The following is a 25454-nucleotide window of genomic DNA, read 5'->3' as shown; positions in this document are numbered from 1 at the left end:
TACGACTTATTTTTTTGCATTTTTTAGACCCTTATAGGTCCCGGGACCCTAATAGTTACATAAAATAAAATATAAACAAGGACTTTGACTTCTTGTTTCCTGGACATCAACTTTTAATTTGAAATCCACTCACATCTGCCTTGGTGAGATGCTAACTTGTCATTTTTCTCCAGGTTGAACTAAGTGTTGTATGAATTAGACTAGAAGATAGTTGCAGTGTCATGTGTTTATTTAGAAGAACAATATTGATGTCAGCGTACGGGAGTGAAAGGCTCCACGATCTCAGCAAAGGTCTTTTTTTCTGGCGAGAGAAGACAATAAATCACTGTGAATATTAATCATAACAGTCGATATATATATACTATAAAATATAGTGATTCTCAACCGGTGGGCTGCAAGGAGACAGCAATGTAACATCCCAGGGTCCCTGAATGCACCTCATTCAGTTGTGAAGAGTGTGAACCTTGTGACACATGGGAAAATGTTCTCCCACACTGAGGACTCAGAGGTGCAACCTTTTTATGCCCAATTGGAACTATGGGTAAATGTGTAATTATGGGTCTACTGCACATTATTCCTCATACTTCAACTTGTATTATTATAGTTGCGCACGTTTCTCTTACGCGTAATATGTGACGGACCGGCAAACGAACCCCCCACACATGTTATACTGTCGAAAAATTCTCACTCACACCTACAGCGCTACTTTAAGTTGGCAAAATATCGTGTTACTATGGTGACGCTATGCACAAATAATGCAAAAAATGGGCCAATTGAATGGGTACACACCCTTTTAATTGACGATTGCCTTGAGACAAAAGGAAAAAAGACAAGATTACCTCCTCTTGTAGCTAAGCCATACTTTCATGTAGCTCGGTGCTTAACGTCTCGTTTTGTTCTAACTGATAGTATGCTAATGTTAGCTTGCTTGCATGCCAACAGAAACACGATATTTTCTTAGTTATATTTTTCTTGCGTTTATCCCAGAGTCAAATAACTTGGTATGTGACACTTGTTAACTGTTTAGCATGCTCACATGTATGCTCACTTTTCTTTGCTGTTTTTTTCACTTTTTTCTTTACTTCCGCATAACCCTGTTACTTAATATGTGAGGCATGCTAACTGTTAGCATGCCATCGTTAGCACACATGCTAAGTGTTACATTTTAACATAAGCACGCTAATATTTTAGGGTAGCTCTGTCGCTCAATGTGTAGTTACACCTAAAACTCACGGATTACGACACTGCACCATCTAATATGTACGACGGCTTACGGCCAGAGGTCTAGGGCACAGATAGCATGACCATTAAAATTTCCGCAGGAATTTTCTAGTTATTATTAATATACTTACTGGAGACGTGTATATATTAATGTTTTTAAATTGTACTTTTTATCACTGTTGCTCTACAATAATTGTTTTTCAACTCAACTTTGAATTTGGATTACTCGTGTTAATGGAAGGTTATTACTCCATCCATCCACCCATCCATTTTCTACTGCTTATTCCCTTTGGGGTCACCCGTTTGTATAAGTCAAATTAACTTTAAGTGGAATGCACCTGGGGATAGGTTGATTGGCAACCTACTCAGTGGCCTAGTGGTTAGAGTGTCCGCCCTGAGATCGGTAGGTTGTGAGTTCAAAACCCGGACGAGTCATACCAAAGACTATAAAAATGGGACCCATTACCTCCCTGCTTGGCACTCAGCATCAAGGGTTGGAAATGGGGGTTAAATCACCAAAAATGATTCCCGGGCATGGCCACCGCTGTTGCCCACTGTTTCCCTCACCTCCCAGAAGGTAATCAAGAGGATGGGTCAAATGCAGAGGACAAATTTCATCACACCTAGTGTGTGTATGACAATCATTGGTACTTTAAATTCAACTTAACACTAAATTTGACCTACTGTGTGAATGTTGTCTGTCTATCTGTGTTGACCCTGTGATGAGGTGGCGATTTGTCCAGGGTGTGTACCCCGCCTTCCCCCCGATTGTAGCTGATATAGGCACCAGAAGGGAATAAGCGGTATAAAATGGATGGAACTGTACTTTTTTGGGAATGTTGTCAATAATTCACAATCCTTATGTAAGACAAGAATGTTTTTTTATTTTTTAAATGCATTCTAACTTGTTTTTGGCTCAATGTAGACGGCTAACAATGAAGCTAATGGAAGTAATCATTTCCTCCACAAAGTCTTCTAAAAACATACAAAAAGCACCTACAATACTTCATTTATACTATAAATGAAGTATAATATTAGCAAGTATTATTGATATTGTTATTATAAATGCTGACACAGAGAGATTTCTTTCAGCTGATCACAGAGAGCTAACTAGCTTATGCTGCTGTATTGACATATTGAGCTGCTGAATGGCTTCTGAGTTGGTGAAAGTTACTTCTAGATGATAAATCATGCCTCTCATCTGGATAGTGGAAGGTTGTGAACATAATCTGACAAGTTGCTCAACTTTGACATCCAATTTAAGCTCGGAGATGGCCAGAAAGACATGAAAAGACACTTGATTGCGGCACCTTTTTAAGTTGTCATGAGGATTATGTGAGTTGCCGTTTGTCATTAAGGGTTTTATAAATAAACTTTGATGCTTGATTTGTTGCAAAGTAGTGTTTGTTGTATTTCATCAAGTCAGCCATGATTAGTAGTCTTGTTGTTGTTGAAGGGAAAGTGAATGTTGTGATGCGTCTGTGAAATTGATACTTAAAATGATCAACATATGTAAATTTTACATATTATGAATGTTATTACATTACATATATACTTACAGTGTGTATATACAACTTTGATGGAGGTTTTTAGAGCACTTTATAGGTATAATAGATTGACCACCATTACCTTAACTGTTCGCTGACTTTTGTAAACATTTTTTTACGAGTTAGAATGCATAAAAAATTAGAAAAACTTGTTCTTAGATTGTGAATGATAGGTGCAGTTCCCTTTTAAAAGAGGGCAATACTTGGGACAAAAATCCAATTGTATTTTCCCAATATCACATGTTTTACGTGCTTGCTGGTCATTAATTAGCTTAAAACAGTGTTATCTAAAGTTCCACCAAGGTTTATAAAATGTACGCACTTTGGATGGCTGTGGTTATGGTGGTTGGCAAACACACCAGTTGAGAATCTCCGCTCTAATAAATACTTCTTGACTTTATTTAGACAAAAATGAAAAAAAAAAATAAATAAATAAAAATCACAATTTACACACAAGCAAGCAATTCATAGATCATCACAATACTATTACAAAAGTAATAGTAATCATTACAATAGTAATATTAATCATTAAAATAATACTAGAAATCATTTCAAAAGTAATTGTAATCATTACGACAGTAGTAGTAGTAATCTTGACAATAGCAATCATTACAATAGTAACCATTACAACAGTAGTAGTAATCATTACAACTCTAGTAGTAATCATTACAAAAGTAATCACTACAATTCTAATCATTACAACAGTAGTAGTAATCAGAGTAGTAATAGTAATCATTACAACAGTAGTAGTAATCATTACAGTAGTAATAATAATCATTACAATAGTAACCGTTACAACTGTAGTAGTAATCATTACAGTAATAATCACTACAACAGTAGTAGTAATCGTTACAATAGTAACCGTTACAACTGTAGTAGTAATCATTACAGTAATAATCACTACAACAGTAGTAGTTATCATTACAATAAAAATCTTTACAATAGTAGTAGTAATTATTACAATAATAATCACTACAAGAGTAACCATTACAACAGTAGTAGTAATCATTACAACTCTAGTAGTAATCATTACAAAAGTAATCACTACAATTCTAATCATTACAACAGTAGTAGTAATCAGAGTAGTAATAGTAATCATTACAACAGTAGTAGTAATCATTACAGTAGTAATAATAATCATTACAATAGTAACCGTTACAACTGTAGTAGTAATCATTACAGTAATAATCACTACAACAGTAGTAGTAATCGTTACAATAGTAACCGTTACAACTGTAGTAGTAATCATTACAGTAATAATCACTACAACAGTAGTAGTTATCATTACAATAAAAATCTTTACAATAGTAGTAGTAATTATTACAATAATAATCACTACAAGAGTAACCATTACAACAGTAGTAGAAATTATTACAATAGTAATCACTACAAGAGTAACCATTACAACAGTAGTAGAAATTATTACAATAGTAATCACTACAAGAGTAACCATTACAACAGTAGTAGAAATTATTACAATAGTAATCATTACAACAGTAATCATTACAACAGTAGTAGTAATCATTAAAATGGTAATCATTACAATAGTAACTATTACAACAGTAGTAGTAATCATTACAATAGTAATCATTACAACAGTACTAGTAATCATTAAAATAGTAATCATTACAATAGTAACCATTACAACAGTGTTAGTAATTATTACAATAGTAATCATTACAACTGTCACCATTACAACAGTAAAAGTAATCATTACAATAGTAACCATTACAACAGTGTTAGTAATTATTACAATAGTAATCATTACAACTGTCACCATTACAACAGTAAAAGTAATCATTACAATAGTAACACTAATAGTACAGTAGTAATCCTTACAATAGTTATAGTAAAATACAGTTAGTTACTTTATTGAATAAATTGTCAGCGTAGCTTTAATCCTTTTTTGGGTATTTGTGTGAAGAATCCTACTTTTACTTTCAGTTTGCACTTACTAAGGTGTTGGATGAACAAAGCATGTCAGCAGTGCAACATAGTAATGTGCCTTTATAAAAAGTGTGGTTACATACATCCTGACACTTAATACTGATATGATAAACCTGTGATTGGCAACACTAAATTGGCCCTAGTGTGTGAATGTTATTTGTTTATTTGTGTTGGCCCTGTGATGAGGTGGCGGCTTGTACAGGGTGTACCCCGCCTTACGCACGAATGCAACTGAGATAGGCTCCAGCAACCCCGAAAGGTACAAGGGGTAGAAAATGGATGGATGGATGATACCAGCGGTTCCTCACTGGGAAAACCTGCCATATGACCAACCAGCCCCAAATTAAAAAGGTTTATACTTGTGATTTTTATTCAAGACAAAATCTTGTTAATATTTGTTTAATTTAATTAACCAGGAGTTTTACGTCTACACTCCAAGTACAATGTTAAAACAGACAAGAAATACATGTTTATTGCCTTTGAAAGGATATAAATGTGTTATTATTGTATATTATTATAAATACATCAGTGGTTATATTCAGTCCCATAAAAATAATGGCAATAATATCATTTATCAACAATAATTTGTAGGTCAATATATGGTCAAGCCTATTGAAAGCTGAGGACATTTTGAACAGAGGAAGGTTACATTTTCCCTATTTTCCACAGGTCGTAAAAATATCAAGTCTCATTGATTTTAATCGATAAAGAACAGGTATCATGATACAGTTTTCAGCCCTAGTAAAAACTCACCCTTGGGGATGAAATCATTGGGGTAGAGTTTGATGTACGCATTCATGTCTCGGTCCCGTTTGGCATAGACGTAGTTTTCATATTTTTTCATGTGGTAGCCCAAGAACCAGCCAATTGTCACCAACAACACCTGCCGATGGACCCCTGTAGAAAGAAGCAGTGTCATGTTTTGCTCCTAAATCCTTTTTTTAAATGACATTAAGAGAGCAGAATTGACGAGTGTCACTATATATTTTTCCGCACAGCAACCTTTTTAAACCAAAGTTCAGATAGACAAGCATTATTGGATGCGATTATTAAAACAACTGACAAGTTAATGGAGTATTGTGTCGTAAACTCAATACCTTGCTCTGCGTGTTGAAAAATAAATTCATTGTTGGCATGAACGCATTTTTTGTGTCTTGACGTATTGAAATCAGAAAGGATGCGTAATTACGGTAGTCTACGCGTGGGGACGCGTTTTTTTTTATCGCGGGTGTTTTGTATACCATATATCTCGGACAATAAGGTGGAATTTGACTTATATTGCAGATGATGAGAACAGCCGTCGCTTTGAAATATCACAGCCAATGTACAAATGAATGAAGGGCATTGTTACTCAACAGCCATATATGTTACACTAAGGGTGGCCGTTTAAACAACGCCAACACTGTCATAAATATGTGCTATATTGTGAACCCATACTAAACATCAATGACAAACACAATTCAGGAGAATATTTGCACTGCAACACAACAGAACAAATACCCAGAATTCCCTGCAGTACCAACCTACACTATTTTATTTGGTACAGGGTGTAAGTGTAATTGTGACCAGTAAATGGCAGTCAAACATAAGATATAAGTCTCAAGTAAAAAACACCAACATTTTAAATGTTTCATTGAAAATATAGAACAGTACACATGGCGCTCAAAAATCTATCAAAATGTTTTAGTTATTAGAGTTCCGGTCAGACGTTTTTTCACAGGACACAATTCCAGTGTTGGAGATGCTGCTCCGTTATTGATTGAAGTAAAGTCTGAATGTCATTAAAGCAGTTAGCTCCATCTTTTGACACTTCTTTCTCCCGTCCTTGCACGCGACACCGCTATAACAAAGATGATGGGGAAAAGGCGCTGTCGAAGTGGAGGCACATAAATAAGACCGCCCACAAACTATGGTCCGGAAAATACTGTATTTCTGCTGGGTCAAATAATTAATTATCTATTATTGGTCGACGTCAAAGTAATGCACTTTCCAGTACAGTTTCAATATTGCATTTGTTTTCTTTTGTTATTTTATTTTTGTGAATTAAGTAACGCTTATGACAACCTTTTTCCAAAACACAATATAGAGCGTGAGACAGGGGTCACCAACGTGGTGCCTGCGGGCACCAGGTAAACCGTAAGGACCAGATGAGTAGCCTGCTGGCCTGTTCTAAAAATAGCTCAAATAGCAGCACTTACCAGTGAGCTGCCTCTATTCTTTTAATTGTATTTATTTACTAGCAAGCTGGTCTCGCTTTGCTCGACATTTTTAATTCTAAGAGAGACAAAACTCAAATCGAATTTGAAAATCCAAGAAAATATTTGAAAGACTTGGTCTTCACTTGTTTAAATAAATAAATTAATTTTTTTACTTTGCTTCTTGTAACTTTCAGAAAGACAATTTTAGAGGAAAAATGCAACCTTAAAAATGATTTTAGGATTTTTAAACACATATACCCTTTTACCTTTTAAATAAATGATAAATGGGTTGTACTTGTATAGCGCTTTTCTACCTTCATGGTACTCAAAGCGCTTTGACACTACTTCCACATTTACCCATTCACACACACATTCACACACTGATGGAGGGAGCTGCCATGCAAGGCGCCAACCAGCACCCATCAGGAGCAAGGGTGAAGTGTCTTGCTCAGGACACAACGGACGTGACGAGGTTGGTACTAGGTGGGAATTGAACCAGGGACGCTTGGGTTGCGCACGGCCACTCTCCCCACTGCGCCACGCCGTCCCTTTTAAATTCCTTCCTCTTCTTTCCTGACAATTTAAAATGTAAAGCCCACCAGGCTGCACAAAAGTTTTGGTGCCTTGTTGACACAGAAAAGTACAGTGGTGTATGTGCAGCAGGTTGCAAGCCTGTTTGGTTCAACCTATCTTTGTGAATCAGCCTTTTCTGACATGAACTTCATCAAGAACAAACACAGAACACGCCTCACTGATGCACATCTGCAAGACTCACTCAGAGTTGCAGTGTCAAGTTACATACCAGAGTACAACACACTAATTAACAGCAATGGCAGGCTTCCCACTAACTGACAAAGAAACAGATAAAAGATTTGATGTCCAGTTCAAAGTGTGAAATTTAAAAATTTGAGTTTACTTTTGTATTATACATGAATTATTTGTACAAACATGGTGCAAAGTAATTAATGATTTGTTAAAACATGTTAGTGGCTAACTAGTTAAAAGGGATATTGTGATTTCACAAGACTGTCTTAAAAGTGATCATTTGAAAATGTTCAATTTGAAAAATGTGGACTTAGAGAAAATATAAAAATAAAGTGTTGCATATTAATATGTATCTGTTTCTATATATATTTATTGTAAGAAATTAAGATGATTAGTTTTTCCACAAAAATAAATATCATAAATTATTAATAATAAAATATAGTTAAATGTAAATTGAGCAAATTGGCTATTTCTGGCAATTTATTTAAGTGTGTATCAAACTGGTAGCCCTTCGCATTAATCAGTACCCAAGAAGTAGCTCTTGGTTTCAAAAAGGTTGGTGACCCCTGGTGTAAGATATAACAGAATAGTTGAGATAGGCACCAGCGCCCCCCCCGACCCCAAAGGGGATAAGCGGTAGGAATGGATGTATGGATATAACAGAATAATGCACACAATTATAATTTGTTTTCAAAACGCTTACAAAAAAGTGAGACCCCAACAATTTATTCTGGGACCTCATTTTTATGACTTGATGGGGTCCCTGACTCCATTTTGAAGATTCCTGGCGACCACATATTAATTATCTCAGAGCTAAATACATTACCGGACTCCCAAAATAGTTACTAATCTATGCACATTAAACTAGTTTTGTTAGCTAATGTATTAAGAAGTGACAGCTCGGGCTACATAAGAGAAAGCGAGCTAGTTAGCAACATTCTAACCTGACTTTAGCGCTGGCTTGCGTTTCAAAGCATTGTCCAGCAAGGCGGAGAAATAGCCGCAACCCCCCAGCCAGACCGAGACGACGTTGACGATTCCCGGGGGAGGGAGCACCTTGCCCTCGTCTGGAACTCTTCTCATGCCGTTAAAAGCGCGTGTGTCTTCCCAATATGCGCCTGTGACCTCCGAGCTTCAGCTGGCCTACAGGAAGTCAAGCGCGCAACCGGAATTTACGTCCGGCTAGGAACAAAACGGGACTTAGTTGTTTCCGACAGAATGAAATTGATTGATTGATTGAAACTTTTATGAGTAGATTGCACAGTTCAGTACATATTCAGTACAATTGACCACTAAATGGTAACAATCGAATACGTTTTTCAACTTGTTTAAGTCGGGGTCCACGTAAATCAATTCATGACAGTGTTTACTTTTGTGCAAGTGTAAAATAAACACACACACACACAAATATATATATATATATATATATATATATATATATATATATATATATATATGTATATATGTATGTATATATGTATATATTGTAGCGTCCAGAAGAAGTGCACGCAAAGTCTGACGCTCTTTTTTTAACTTTTTATTGAGCAATCTGTCTAACACAGCTCAACTTATCTTGTTCCTTTCACATGCACGTCTATCCTCCTTTTTTATTTCCGCAACAACAACCTTCCTCCTTCTTTGCCAATCACCTTACAGGCGTGCTATGTTCACAACAATAGGAATTCTGAATATCATTCACTCAAGAACACAAAATCAACATAAGCAGGTCGTTACACTATCCCCCCTTTCAAAGTCCCTCGTCCCCGAGGGGGACAATAAGATCTCTCTAGTGGGCTGGTCGCCGCCTCAGCCTCCGGGGTCTTGTGTTCCCCCTTTCTGGGGAAGAAGTCACAGGAAGTGTTACATCCTGTGAAGGCCAGGACGAGGTCCCCGGAACGGAAGAACCAGACTCTCTAGTCCCTGGGCTAAGGCTCATCCTCCCCGGTAAGTCCACTACGAGTCCTGCAGGAGTGCCCGTTCCCCGGTATGGTGCTAGCCGGTCGCGGTGCAGGACAACTTTTCTGCCACGGGGTGGGAGTTAGACTCGGTATACAACTTCTTCCGAGTCTTTCCAACACTCTACAAGGGCCCATCCAGTCGCTGTCCAGCTTCGGGCATCTTCCCTTTTTCCGCTGGGGGTTGTACACCCACACCAACTCTTCAGCAGTAAAATGTCGCTGTTTTTCGTGCACGTCGTCATCCCACTTCTGACACCAATTGTAGCGTCCAGAAGAAGTGCACGTAAAGTCTGACGCTCTTTTTTTAACTTTTATTGAGCAACCTGTCTAACACAGCTCAACTTATCTTGTTCCTTTCACATGCACGTCTATCCTCCTTTTTTATTTCCGCAACAACAACCTTCCTCCTTCTTCGCCAATCACCTTACAGGCGTGCTATGTTCACAACAATAGGAATTCTGAATATCACTCACTCAAGAACACAAAATCAACATCAGCAGGTCGTTACACTATATACGTGTGCGTGTGTGTGTGTATATACAGGGGCTGTTCATATTAGAATATCATGAAAAAGTTGATTTATTTCAGTAATTATATTCAGAACGTGAAACTTACATATTCATTACACTATGTGTGTAATTCATTACACACATAGTGATATATTTGAAATGTTTATTTATTTAAATTTTGATGATTAGTACTGACAATTACTGAAAATCCCAAATTCAGTATCTCAGAAAATTAGAATATTAGTTACGACTAGTACCAAAAACTATTTTTTAGAAATGTGGGCCAACTGAAAAGTATGAACATGGAAAGTTTCAGCATGTACGACAATCAATACTTAGTTGCAGCTCCTTTTGCCTGAATTGCTGCAGCAATACAGCGTGGCATGGAGTCGACCAGTCTGTTGCACTCCTCAGGTGTTATGAGAGCCCAGGTTGCTTTAATAGTGGCCTTCAGCTCTTCAGCATTGTTGGGTCTGGCATCTCGCATCTTCCGCTTGACAATACCCCATAGGTTTTCTATGGGGTTAAGGTCAGGTGAGTTTGCAGGCCAATCAAGAACAGGGATACCATGGTCCTTAAACCGGGTACTGGTAGATTTGGCACTGTGTGCAGGTGCCAAATCATGTTGGAAAATTAAATCTTCACCTCCATAAAATTGGTCCGCGGCAGGCAGCATAAAGTGTTCTAAAACTTCCTGGTAGACTGCTGCATTGACCCTAAAACTCGGGAAACACAGTGGACCAACACCAGCAGATGACATGGCACCCCAGACCATTACCGATTGTGGAAATTTGAAACTGGACTTCAGGCAACGTGGATTCTGTGCCTCTCCTGTCTTCCTCCAGACTCTGGGACCTTGATTTCCAAAGGAGATAAAAAATTTACTTTCATCTGAAAACATAACTTTGGACCACTCAGCAGCAGTCCAGTCCTTTTTTGTCTTGAGCCCAGGCGAGACGCTTTTGACGTTGTCTCTTATTCAAGAGTGGGTTTACACGTATATATATGTATATGTATATATATATATATATAGATATATATATATATATATATATATATATATATATATATATATATATATATTAGGGCTGGGCAACAATAAAAAAATTTAATCGAAGTTAATCGCACTATTTCTCTGATTAATCGCGATTAACTGCATTGTATACGCAAAGCCCAATAATGAATTCAAAAGTAGTGTGTAGTGCACCTTTATTGGAATATTCCCCCACATGAACAAAAGCGCCAAAACATTTGTTGTGCAAACACAATTTAAATCAGTCCTTGTTAAACAGTAGTAGTTAAATAGCATATTTTATGAAAATCAACTCAAAAAATGTAATTACAAACATTTAAGCTTATTGCCACTGCCAGGGTATTTAAGTTATCCTGTTTGCTATGGAAAATAAATATAATCTACATACAAATCTCTGAGCCACAATCATAACATCCGAACATGCAATTTCTGAGGTAACAGCAGAAATATTTTTTTTTATCAGGGATCTTATGTTTAAAAAACCTATATTATAGGTAGTGGGCTGTTTTAGGGAATTTTTGATCAAATTATCCGTAGTAGCAATATTAATAATGTTGTGTTTATTCTGCGTAGTGCACTTAAAATAATTATGACCATATCTAGGAATTGATATGATGGGAATTTTCCGATTGTTTGCTTGATGCTTTGATAAACTGAACGTATAGACATGGTACTATATTGTCATGTTATGAGCCAGGCAATAAAAGAACTACCCTACCCAGCATGCAACAGGAGTGACGAGCATGCGCGGTAGCCTGGTATAGGTTGTGTGTTGCCATGACGGCATCTTGTATGTTGTGATATGCACACTCTGAAAGCAAACGTTAAGAACTCAGCCAACACTCCTCGTCTGCATTATTCATAAATAAACAGACAACACATATACTCCGCTGCTTCACAGGCCGCTGGATGTAGCCGGCAAAGTATTCCCATGCTAGCTAGCCGGTCTAGCAAGCACGCGTCATTCAGTCCAAAATGGCCCGATCTATCCACATTCAGAATTGTCTGGCGGTCGTAAGTGATCCCGGAGTGACCACGCTGTAAGCCAGCCATGAAATTTGCAGAATTGTCCGGTATTTTTGCCAAATGTTCCATCTTTACCAAGAGCCCCTCGACGCCGGGCGACGCCATCTTGTTAAGAAAAGGCGTTAACAAAATAAAAGCATGTAAACAACATACGCAAATGTGCAATAAAATAATTGTCGGCGTTAATAGATTGATGAGTTAACTCATAATTAACGCATTAATTTGCCCACCCCTAATATATATATATATATATATATATATATATACACACTATTTTGCATGTTCTACCACTTAGAAATCATGGAGGGGTCTGAAATTTTCACGGTAGGTGCATGTTTACTGTATGAGAGACAACCTAAAAAGAAAAATCCAGAAATAAAAAATCTATGATTTTTTTTAACAATTTATTTGTGTGATAAGGCTGAAAATAAGTATTTGAACACCAACATTAATATTTGGTAGAATAGCCTTTGTTTGCAATTACAGAGGTCAAACGTTTCCTGTAGTTCTTTACCAGGTTTGCACAGACTGCAGGAGGGATTTTGGCCCACTCCTCCACACAGATCTTCTCCAGATCAGTCAGGTTTCTGGGCTGTCACTGAGTAACATAGACTTTCAGCTCCCTCCAAAGATTTTCAATTGGATTTTGGTCTGGAAACTGGCTAGAACACTCTGGAACCTTTATATGGTTCTTACAAAGCCACTTCTTGGTTTTTCTGGCTGTGTGCTTTTGGTCATTGTCATGTTGGAAGATCCAGCCACGACTCATCTTCAATGATCTGACTGAGGGAAGGAGGTTTTTGGCCAAAATCTCACAATACATGGCTGCAGTCATCCTTTCCTTAACAGTCGTCCTGTCCCATGAGCAGAAAAACAACCCCAAAGCATGATGCTACCACCCCCATGCTTCACAGTAGGGATGGTGTTCTTGGGGTGGTACGTATCATTCTTCTTCCTCCAAACACCCATAGTGGAATTATGACCAAAAAGGACAATTTTGGTCTCATCTGTCCACAAAACTTTCTCCCATGACTCCTTTGGATCCTCCAAATGGTCATTAGCAAACGTAAGACGGGCCCAACATGTGCTGTTTTAAGCAAGGGAACCTTCCGTGCCATGCATGATTTCAAACCAAGACGTCTTAGTGTATAACCAAAAATGTTTAATTTTTTAAAATTTTTATTTTTTAAAGAAAAATGAATAAAAAATTATTCTGCGGCCCGGTACCAATCGGGCCACGGCCCGGTGATTGGGGACCACTGCTATAAAGCACAAAACAGCTGTGCAGGGCGAGAGCTCGTCTGCTAAATTGACAAAGTACTTTGTGTGACCTGGAAAAGGAGAAGATATTGTAAACGCAGCAGAGGGTGTTTTAGCATTCCACACCATAGCAGTTATAGGGGTAGATGGATTGCACCACTTGCTTTGCTGAAAAAAAGCATTTCCAGACTCAGACACAGCAAAAAAGCTTTCAAGTGCACGCACCAAAACAGAGACGATTGTCAACAGTGTTATAGCTCCCCACAGCATCGACATTTCGCTAGAGGCGAAAAAGAAATAAAGTACTGTCACATTGTCACATGGTGCGGTGAAAATATTCCTAAGAATAATCCAGTATTTTGACTGGAAGAAAGGTGGTGTACAATCAACATTGCTTGAGGTCAAAGACACACCTAATGAGACAGCGGACACCATTGCAAACTGCTTGATTGAAACACTGAGAAAAAATAATTTTGATGTGTATGCAAATTTGAAGAAGTTGCTCCAGAACAAGATGCTGATCGGGGTGGGTTGCCCAGCACACATAATGAACAATTGTGTCTATCATGGTGCAGACACAGTTGATATTGAAATTGAGAATATCATGTTCAAAATCTACCAGTCCTTCCATATTTACACTGTGCGTACTGAGAGTTTGAAGGAGTACTGTTGAAGTTAAAGTTAAAGTGCCAATGATTGTCACACACACACTAGGTGTGGTGAAATGTGTCCTCTGCATTCAACCCATCCCCTTGTTCACACCCCCTGGGAGGTGAGGGGAGCACTGGGCAGCAACGGTGTCACGCCAGGGAATCATTTTTGATCATTTAACCCCCAATTCCAACCCTTGATGCTGAGTGCCAAGCAGAGTGGTAATGGGTCCCATTTTTATAGTCTTTGGGGTTCCAACTCATGACTTTGTTGATGTTGAATTCAGAAAGCTCCTTTCCCACAGCAAGACACGATGGCTGTCATTATTCCTTGGAACCGAAAGGCTGCTGCAGATGTTTCCAGAATTAAAGGGATATTGTCTGTCACAGGAAAAAACACCTGTAATGATCAAGAGGTTTTTTGAAAAGGAATTCAGTGAAATTTACCTCTGGCACATGCATTCACTCATGCGTGTGTTCCACTCACCCATTAAAGAAATGGAAAAGAAAAAATAATTCCATTGTTGAAGTGTGTAACATCTTGCAGAGAGTCCACACAACACTTGAGGAACGGCAGAGTAACAACTTCATGTCCCTGGAAGTTAAGGGACTCCTTGCACAGAAGTGCACAGATGGGCATGGAAAAGAATGTGACCAGTTCTTTGCTGATGTACAGGGTCTCTAAAGTGCATGCCCGCAGTATCTCCAGAAGTGGATGAACCCCATGGAAGAATTCACCTCATTCATGTGGATGGATCTGAGTCAGACATCGAGTTGGAATGATGTGTAAGCCTGTGTGACACACAAGACAACATGTGGGATTGACACACAAGACAAAATGTAGGACTGACGAACAAGACAACATGTGGGAGTGACACACAAGACAACATGTGGGAGTGACACAAGACAACATGTGGGAGACGTGGGAGTGACACACAAGACAACATGTAGGGGTGACACACAAGACAACATGTGGGAGTGACACACAAGACAACATGTGGGAGACAACATGTGGGAGTGACACACAAGACAACATGTGGGAGTGACATATAGGACAACATGTGGGAGACAACATGTGGGAGTGACACACAAGACAACATGTGGGAGACAACATGTGGGAGTGACACACAAGACAACATGTGGGAGTGACATACAAGACAACATGTGGGAGACAACATGTGGGAGTGACACACAAGACAACATGTGGGACTTCGACTTAGAACATCTTTATTGTCCCAGAGGGGCAATTTAGTTTGCAACAGTAGTCATTAAAAACAAGGTACAACAGTAAAAACAAGGTACAACAGTAAAAAAAAGGCACATACATAAAATATATACAACATACAAACCATCATGAAGGCATTGAGCTAAAAACTATAAACATTTGTCATGCAAAAAAAAATTAATCATCACACGTCACTTCCCACTAAAGTTACTGCATAGCAGCTAAGCTTGTTTAAGAAGCTAATTTATAAGGTCAACAGCTGAGATAGGCACCAGCGCCCCCAAAGAGAATAAGCGGTAGGAAATGGATGGATGGATGGATGGATGGATGGATGGAACAGCTGAAAGAACAAAGGATCTTGTGAATCTGTTGTTTTTGGCCTTCCTATTATTAGGGGTGTACCTGCATCCAGAGGGCAAGAATCTAAACTCTGAGAAGAGAGGGTGCTGAATGTTGACCAGAATGGACTATGCCTTCTGGATGACTCTGGCCTGATAGATGTGGTTCAGGGGGTTCAAGGTTGTGACTATGGTCTTTTGGCACACCTTGATTATACCACCTAGTCTGTTTGTATTGGCCAAACTGAGGTTACCAAACCAGGAGCTGATAGAATAAGTTAAAATAGACTTGATTCAAGATGAATAGAACATCCTCATCAGTGTACTATCAACCTGAAAGCCCTTCAGTTTCCTCAAGAAAAACAACCTCTGATTGGTCTTCTTGCAAATACGGTCAGTGTTGGCGTCAAAGGTCAATTTATTCTCTAAAATGGTACCTAGATACCTGTATTCACTGACTATTTTAACAGCAGAGCCCTTAATGACAATGGGTGATTTGGCAGGGGGATCATGGCGAAAGTCAATGAATATCTCCTTCATTTTATCGTGTGACGGGCTTCCTACCGTCCATGTGTGGGTTGTAGCGACGATGGATACAGGACGCATCATAGCAGGTTTGACTTTCATTTATTATTTCAACATTTGATAAGTCTTGCCTGGTTGTTGCGGCACTTTGCAGTGCGCGGGGGTTTCCTGGTTCCGTCTGCGGAGCACCTTGCGGTGTCCGGGGTTTGCGTCTGTTGCGGGGTTGCATCGTCTCTCGGTTTGATCGCTTGTTTGCTGGTCGTGGTCGGTCTCCTCCAGTGGGTTCCTTCTCCTACTCTCCCCTATCTGTTCCTCCTTCCCCCTGTTTATGCTGGAGGAGAAGATGACGTGATTGCGCACAGCTGTGTGGTGTGCGCTGATTGTTGCTACCGTGCGGCTCCGAGTGCGACACGCCTCCTCTCTCCGCCGCACGGCCCGCCTTCTCGCCTCCATCTCGGCTAGGGATGCTGCTTTCCTCCGCCCGATGTCGGCTCGTCGGCTCCGTCTCTCCACATATCGCCATTAAGCTCCAGGTACGAATCATTGCACCATTTGATAAAGTTTTCCAGAACATGACTGTGGTCTGACTCTTTGTCATGTAAGAGGCTGATTATGACAGAGTCGTTGGCAAACTTAATGATGTACTTTGACTGACGTGTACTCTGACAGTCATTTGTGTACAGTACAAACAGCAGGGGGGACCTTGGCTGATCCTGTGGAGCATAAGCGAGCATCAGACAGTGTAATATTAACACGGGTCCTTTATGATCTTCAGGCGAGAAAGTCCACTAGACAACATATACTACCAAAGTCAATATTGGACAGATTCAGCAGTCTACAAGCCAGAATGTTTGGCCGCATGCTGTCGAACGCAGATGAAAAATCCACAAAGCATACGCATGCATGTGTTTTATTTCCATCTAGATGCCCAACAAAAGGTGTAGTAGTGTTGCTATGGCATCCTCTACACATTTCCTGGGCTGATAAGCAAACTGTAGTGGGTCAATTGCATCCTAGGTCATAACCATTAAACTCGGTTTTACTATTTTCTCGAAGCTTTTCATCACCAAGGAGGTCAATGCCACAGGGCGGTAGTCATTCAGCCCCCTTGGTGATGGGACCTTTGCATCAGGTACTACAAGGGACTCCTTCCATAATTTGTGGACACAGTTCTGTGATAAAGACAGTTGGAAGATGTGAGAGTAAATGCCACATAAAAACAGACCATGTTAATTAAGTAGTCTACCACTAATGCAGTCTGGCTCCTGGCTTTTCCTCACATTTGTCTGCTCAAATGTTCTCCAGACATCCATTTTATTAATCTGAATCTGACTTCTCACAGGGGCACCTCTGAATTCAGATAGTTCATTACTGAAATCATGAGAATCAAATCTCTAATAGAACAGGTTTAACTCATCTACTAGAACAGAATCAGGCTTGTGGGGGTTAGACAGACCTTTTTTGGAGTCTTGCATTCCGACCATGGACTTAATTCCCCTCCAAGCAGAGTGTGAACTATCATTTTTTTAGTTCTTCCCCTACCTTATCTTTATACTGTAGCTTGGCCATTTTCATCTTTTTTTTGACCAGCTTGTGAGCTTTTCTTTGTTTTCCAATGTCATTCTGATAAAAAGCCAACTTTTTCAAGTTGAAGGAATATTTAAGGGATTTGCTAACCCATGGCCTATTATTTGGGTATACTTTAATTATCTTCCTACGGATAGTCATTTCCTCACAAAACATAAATATAAGTTGTCACTGTGTCACTCACGTCGTTTAAATCCTTGCAAGAGTCTTTAAAAACATCCCGATTGGTGCTGTCATAGCAACCATTTAGTTCACGACTAGAGCCTTCGGTCCACACAGCCACCTCCTTGCGCTCCACTTTTCCTCTCTTGAGGGCCGGTTTATACACAGAGGCCAGAATGATGATGTCGTGATCAGATGAGCCTAATGGTGCTAGGCCATAGGATTTGTAGACGTCTTTTATGGTGCCATAGCACAGGTCAAGAATGTTTCCATGCCTAGTTGGGCAAGTTACATACTGGTGAAAGTGACCTAGGGACTTCTTAAGGCTACATGAATTAAAATCTCCAAATAGAAAATGAGGGGCTTCGGGGCTGATGCTTTGAAGACGGTGCACAGGTTTAAAGGCCTACTGAAACCCACTACTACCCACCACGCAGTCTGGTAGTTTATATATCAGTGATGAAATATTAACATTGCAACACATGCCAATACGGCCTTTTTAGTTTACTAAATTACAATTTTAAATTTCCCGGGAGTTTCGTCTTCGAAACTTCGTGTAATGATGACGTGTAAGCAAGACGTCACAGGTTTTTAGGAAGTATGAGCGCTGCACACACACACAGCTATAAGTTGTCTGCTTTAACGGCATAATTATACAGTATTTTGGACATCTGAGATGCTGAATCTTTTGCAATTTGTTCAATTAATATTGGAGAAGTCAAGGTAGAAAGATGGAGTTGGGTAGCTTTAGCCTTTAGCCACACAAACACACTGTGATTCTTTGTTTAAAATTCCTGGAGGTGAAACTTTCCTATGGATCAGAGCGCGGTCAAGCCAACATGGATCCCTACCAAATGTCAACCAGCAGGTTTCGGTGAGAAAATTGTGGTTAAAAAGTTAGTTCTTACCGGAGAAAAGCTTAGCTTGTGCCGTCCATAGCTGTCGTCGACTCCTCTGAGACACTGCGCATCAAGACACCCGTGGAGACACCCTTCCGACTATCAGGTACTATTTAACTCACTAAAACACTAGCAACACAATAGAAAGATAAGGGATTTCCCAGAATTAACCCAGTAAATGTGTCTTAAAACATCGGAATCCATCCCAATGCAATCGCGTTTTTTTTTCAAACTTTTTTTTCTACTCCGTCGCTATCAATATCCTCAAACACAAATCTTTCATCCTCGCTCAAATTAATGGGGAAATTGTCATTTTCTTGGTCCGAATAGCACTTTTTGTTGGAGGCTCCCATTAAAAACAATGTGAATATGTGAGGAGCCATCAACATGTGACGTCATCGTCTGCGACTTCCGGTACAGGAAGGGCTTTTCTCTTAACACCAAAAGTTGCTAACTTCATCGTGGATGTTCTCTACTAAATCTTTTCAGCAAAAATATGGCAATATCACGAAATGATCAAGTATGACACATAGAATGGATCTGCTATCCCCGTTTAAATAATAAAATATCATTTCAGTAGGCCTTTAACAATAGTGGATGTGGCCTCTCCCATATTGGCTCTGGGGTGGATGTCGACAACTGTCATGAACAGCTGTGGCATTTCTCGCGATAAATAAGACGGCCGCAGTGAGACACTTAAAAGTTCAATGTCGGGGCTACATATAGTTTCCCGCACCGTGACAGTCTTGCACCAGGCTGCCTCCTCCCTGTGTTTTACTTGTCAGCTGTGCGTCTCTGTTGAGCCGAATAGGCTGCCCGAAACCAGTGATTTCCAGGTCCCGGTTCAAGTCGTGATCCTCTAACCACGTCTCTGTTAGTGCAATCACACAAGCGTTCCTGTATTAGGATATGCACTTTACATGAGCTTGAAGCACATCTACTTTGTTTCTCAGTGATTGTGCGTTACTGAGGATGATGGAGTGAGTGAAGGGACTGACACACAAAACAATGTGTGGGAGTACATTTATTATTGATATTAAAGTGCATGTATTACTGATATTAAATTACATTTAATACTGATATAAAGTACATTTGTTACTGATATTAAAGTACATTTATTAGTGATATTAAAGTACATTTATTAGTGATATTAAGTACATTTATTAGCGATATTGAAGTACATTTATTAGCGATATTGAAGTACATTCACTACTGATATTAAAGTACATTTACTACTGATGTTAAAGTACATTAACTACTGATATTTAAGTACATTTACTACTGATATTAAAGTACATTTATTAGTGATATTAAAGTACATCTTTTAGTGATAATAAAGTACATATATTAGTGATATTAAAGTAAACATATTAGTGATATCAAAGTACATCTATTAGTGATATTAAAGTACATCTATTAGTGATATAAAAGCACATGTATTGTAGAAATAAACTTAGTTCACACTGCAGCTAACAATTCTCTTCTTTTTTTGTCAAATCCCATCTTTAAAACATTAATTTCAACAGTTTTCTGCAACTATTGATTTTGTAACCGTCTATTTTGGCAAAGAATGATGACAAGTTGTGGTGGGAGGACTGCATGGTTGATGATATCATTGAAAGATGTCATTAAAATGCAGTACAGGTGACAAAGTCCATCTTCCTGAAGTGGAACAATATTTTATATTTTGTCAGTACAAATGTCCTTCAAAATGAAATGATTATTTGTAAATATTGTTTGGTGTCATCCCGAGCAGGATTATTTGAATTGTTGTGTTTGAAGGTACTTTGGAATACAATATGTCAATAATCATCTGTCATTATTTCATAATAATGACAGACAATAACCTGCGATGAGATGGCGACTTGTCCAGGGTGTACCCCGCCTTCCGCCCGATTGTAGCTGAGATAGGCACCAGCGCCCCCCGGTACCGCAAAGAGAATAAGCGTTGGAAAATGGATGGATGGGCATCCTCAATAACAAACTTTCAATGTGAGCAGTTTTAGTCATACTTCAACCACCTTGATTAGGTTTAGTCCTACTTGAACAAACTTGATTCAGTTTAGTCATACTTCAACCAACTTGATTTAGTTTTAGTCATTCTTGAACCATTTTGATTTAGTTTTAGTCATACTTGAACCTACTTGATTTAGTTTTAGTCATACTTGAACCAACTTGATTTAGTTTTAATCATACCTGAACCTACTTGATTTATTTTAAGTCATACCTAAACCCACTTGATTTAGTTTTAGTCGTACCTGAACCTACTTGATTTATTTTAAGTTATACTTAAACCAACTTGATTTAGTTTTAGTCATACTTGAACCAACTTGATTCAGTTTTAATCATACTTGAACCAACTTGATATAGTTTTAGTCATACTTGAACCAACTTGATTTACAAACCCTGTTTCCATATGAGTTGGGAAATTGTGTTAGATGTAAATATAAACGTAATACAATGATTTGCCAATCATTTTAAATGATAAATGGGTTGTACTTGTATAGCGCTTTTCTACCTTCAAGGTACTCAAAGCGCTTTGACACTACTTCCACATTTACCCATTCACACACACATTCACACACTGATGGAGGGAGCTGCCATGCAAGGCGCCAACCAGCACCCATCAGGAGCAAGGGTGAAGTGTCTTGCTCAGGACACAACGGACGTGACGAGGTTGGTTCTAGGTGGGATTTGAACCAGTGACCCTCGGGTTGCGCACGGCCACTCTTCCACTGCGCCACGCCGTCTATTTTCAACCCATATTCAGTTGAAAATGCCACAAAGACAACATATTTGATGTTAAAACTGATAAACTTTTTTTTCTGCAAATAATAATTAACTTTAGAATTTAAAGCCAGCAACACGTGACAGAGAAGTTGGGAAAGGTGGCAATAAATACTGATAAAGTTGAAGAATGCTCATCAAACACTTATTTGGAACATCCCACAGGTGTGCAGGCTAATTGGGAACAGGTGGGTGCCATGATTGGGTATAAAAGCAGCTTCCATGAAAGGATGGGGTGAGGGTGACCAATTTGTAAGCAAATTGTCGAACAGTTTTAGAACAACATTTCTCAACGAGCTATTGCAAGGAATTTAGGGATTTTACCATCTACAGCCCGTAAAATCATCAAAAGGTTCAGAGAATCTGAAGAAATCACTGCACGTAAGCGATGATATTATGGACCTTTGACCCCTCTGGTGGTACTGCACCAAAAACCGACATCAGTGTGTAAAGGATATCACCACATGGGCTCAGGAACACTTCATAAAACCACTGTCAGTAACTACAGTTGGTCGCTAAATCTGTAAGTGCAAGTTAAAACTCTGCTACGCAAAGCAAAAGCCATTTATTAACAACACCCAGGAACCCCGCCGACTTCGCTGGGCCCGAGCTCATCTAAGATGGACTGATGCAAAGTGGAAAAGTGTTCTGTGGTCTGACGAGTCCACATTTCAAATTATATTTGGAAACTGTGGATGTGGTGTCCTCCGGAACAAAGAGGAAAATAACCAACCGGATAGTTTTGGGCGCAAAGTTCAAAAGCCAGCATCTGTGATGGTATGGGGGTGTATTATTGCCCAAGGCATGGGTAACTTACACATCTGTGAAGGGACCATTAATGTTGAATGGTCCATACAGGTTTTGGAGCAACATATCTTGTCATCCAAGCAACGTTATCATGGACGCCCCTGCTTATTTCAGCAAGACAATGCCAAGCCACGTGTTACAACAGCGTGGTTTCGTAGTAAAAGAGTGCAGGTACTTTCCTGGCCCTTCTGCAGTCCAGACATGTCTCCCATCGAAAATGTGTTGCGCATTATGAAGCGTAAAATACGACAGCGGAGACTGTTGAACGACTGAAGCTCTACATAAAACAAGATTGGGAAAGAATTCCACTTTCAGAGCTAGGACAATTAGTTTCCTCAGTTCCCAAACATTTATTGAGTGTTGTTAAAAGAAAATGTGATGTAACACAGTGGTAAACATGCCCTTTCCCAACTACTTTGGCACGTGTTGCAGCCATGAAATTCTAAGTTAATTATTATGTGTGTTTGAACATCAAATATGTTGTCTATGTAGTGCATTCAACTGAATATGGGTTGAAAAGGATTTGCGAATCATTGTATTTCGTTTATATTTACATCTAACACAATTTCCCAACTCATATGGAAACGGGGTTTGTAGTTTTAATCATACTCTTGAACCAACTTGATTTAGTTTTAGTCATACTTGAACCAACCTTATTTGGTTTTAGTCATACTTAAACCAACTCGATTTGATTTTAGTCATACTTGAACCAACCTGATTTAGTTTCAGTCATACTTGAACCAACTTAATTTGGTTTTAGTCATACTTGAACCAAATTGATTTAGTTTTAATCATATTTAAATCAATTTGATTTAGTTTTAGTCATACTTTACCTAACTTGATTTAGTTTTAGTCATACTTGAACCAACTTGATTTAGTTTTAGTCATGAACCAACTTGATATAGTTTTAGTCATTATCTTGAACCAACCTGATTTAGTTTTAGTTATACTTGAACCAACTTGATTTAGTTTTAGTCATACTTTAACCAACCTGATTTAGTTTTAGTCATACTTGAACCAATTTGATTTAGTTTTAGTCATACTTCAACTAACTTGATTTAGTTGACTCTAAAAGTAACGCAAGTGTTTATTACATAATTACATAACTAAAGGCTGCTCCTTTGTACTATTCTATAAATAATATCAAAGTAAATAAACGTTGCAGGTGAGGTGAAGTTATTTGACATCAGAAAATGGCATAAAACGATTTTAAATAATAGAAATATATTTTACATGATAAATGATCCCAGTTGTGCTTTATTATCAGTAAAATTGATTACAGTAGTTGCATTTAGTGATATTGATTTATTATTGGTGATCTTATTTGGTTTTATTGATAGATTATTATGTTTTATTGACAATATTGATGTTCATGTTATAATTGGGGCGGCATGGCGTAGTGGGTAGAGTGGCCGTGCCAGAAACCTGAGGGTTGCAGGTTCGCTTCCCACCTATGGACATCAAAGTCGCTGCCGTTGTGTCCTTGGGCAGGACACTTCACCCTTTGCCCCCGGTGCCGCTCACACCGGTGAATGAATGATGAATGAATGATTGGTGGTGGTCGGAGGGGCCGTAGGCGCAAACTGGCAGCCACGCTTCCGTCAGTCCACCCCAGGGCAGCTGTGGCTACAGATGTAGCTTACCACCACCGTGTGAATGAATGATGGGTTCCCACTTCTCTGTGAGCGCTTTGAGTATACAACAATAGAAAACCGCGATATAAATCTAATCCATTATTATTATTATTAATAACAATGGCACAGGGAAACAAGGGTTAGTTCATGTGCCTCACAATACGAAGGTCCTGAGTTCAATCCCGGACTCGAGATCTTTCTGTGTGGAGTTTGCATGTTCTCCCCGTGACTGCGTGGGTTCCCTCCGGGTACTCAGGCTTCCTCCCACCTCCAAAGACATGCACCTGGGGATAGGTTAATTGGCAAAACTAAATTGACCAAGTGTGTGAACGTGAGTGTGAATGATATCTGTCTATCTGTGTTGGCCCTCCGATAAGGTGGGGACTTGTCCAGGGTGTACGCTGACTTCTGCCCGATTTTTGGTTCCAGCACCCCCAGCAACCCCAAAAAGGGGACAAGCGGAAGACAATGGATGGATGGATGGAATATTTTTTTGATATTATGTTTTATTGATGCTATTAGTATTTAATGTTTTATTCATCATATTATTTGTTGTATTGATATTTGATATTTTAATGATAAATACATAATAAATAATATCAGGTATGATGTTTACGATCATAGTATATGATTATGATTTGATTTGTATGTATTATTAATAATGACATTATTATTGAATATATTTATTGATGATATTAATCTTTAGTGATACTTTATTGATTCTATTGGTTATTGATCATTAATCATTTTCGATGGTATTGAATTTTAATGTTTTATTGACATCAATTATTTCAATTTTATTGATATTATTTTTTGCCAATAGGATTTTTTTTAATGATATTAAATATTGATGTTTTATTGATGACATTGATTAAAAATTATATTTTATTGATGCTAATGATGGTATATTGATATCAATAATCATTAATGATGGTCTATTGATAATAAATACTCATTATTTTATTCATACATTCATTATCAATTGTGTTATGATTTTAATTATTGATGTTATATTTATAATGAAAGATTTATTGACGATATTGATTATTAATGATGAATTATTGGTGATATTAATAATCATTACTAATTATTTTATTGATTGATTATTATTGGTGATTGTTATATTATTTTAAATATTAATTATGCTTTTTGTGATTTTAATTATTATAGATGTTTTTAATGATAATGAATTTATTAATGATATATATATTTAACGATGACTTGTTGATTATATTAACTTAATGGTAATTATTATGGTTATTTTTGTTGATTATGTTGATTATTAATATGATATATCATTTTTAATTACGTTTTATTGATATTAATTGTTGTTAATGAATTTTTCATTGATTGTATTGTTTTTTTTAAATGACACT

General features: G+C 38.3%; 1 protein-coding gene across 1 annotated transcript; it reads right to left on the bottom strand.

The window, feature by feature from the left end:
* Nucleotides 1-211: 211 nt before the first annotated feature.
* On the bottom strand, nt 212-8853 carry ndufc2 (NADH:ubiquinone oxidoreductase subunit C2). The gene is made up of 3 exons (XM_061878004.1): nt 8623-8853; nt 5469-5612; nt 212-301 (listed from the first exon to the last, which is right to left on the bottom strand). Exons 1-3 carry the CDS (start codon nt 8759-8761, stop codon nt 252-254), a joined length of 333 nt encoding a protein of 110 aa, XP_061733988.1. The 5' UTR covers nt 8762-8853; the 3' UTR covers nt 212-251.
* Between the last annotated feature and the right edge of the window lie 16601 nt (nt 8854-25454).

Source organism: Nerophis ophidion, linkage group LG18 (assembly GCF_033978795.1).
Source record: "Nerophis ophidion isolate RoL-2023_Sa linkage group LG18, RoL_Noph_v1.0, whole genome shotgun sequence".
NCBI lineage: Eukaryota > Metazoa > Chordata > Actinopteri > Syngnathiformes > Syngnathidae > Nerophis > Nerophis ophidion.
This window is presented reverse-complemented; position numbering and strand designations above follow the sequence as displayed.

What these genes read in the sequence shown, in the direction of transcription:
- ndufc2 (XM_061878004.1), bottom strand. Translation starts at nt 8,761, where the DNA reads ATGAGAAGAGTTCCAGACGAGGGCAAGGTGCTCCCTCCCCCGGGAATC. An exon ending in CAAGCCAGCGCTAAAGTCAG is followed by an intron (nt 5,613 to 8,622) that starts GTTAGAATGTTG and finishes TTCTTTCTACAG; the next exon opens with GGGTCCATCGGCAGGTGTTG. An exon ending in CAATGATTTCATCCCCAAGG is followed by an intron (nt 302 to 5,468) that starts GTGAGTTTTTAC and finishes TTCTCTCGCCAG; the next exon opens with AAAAAAAGACCTTTGCTGAG.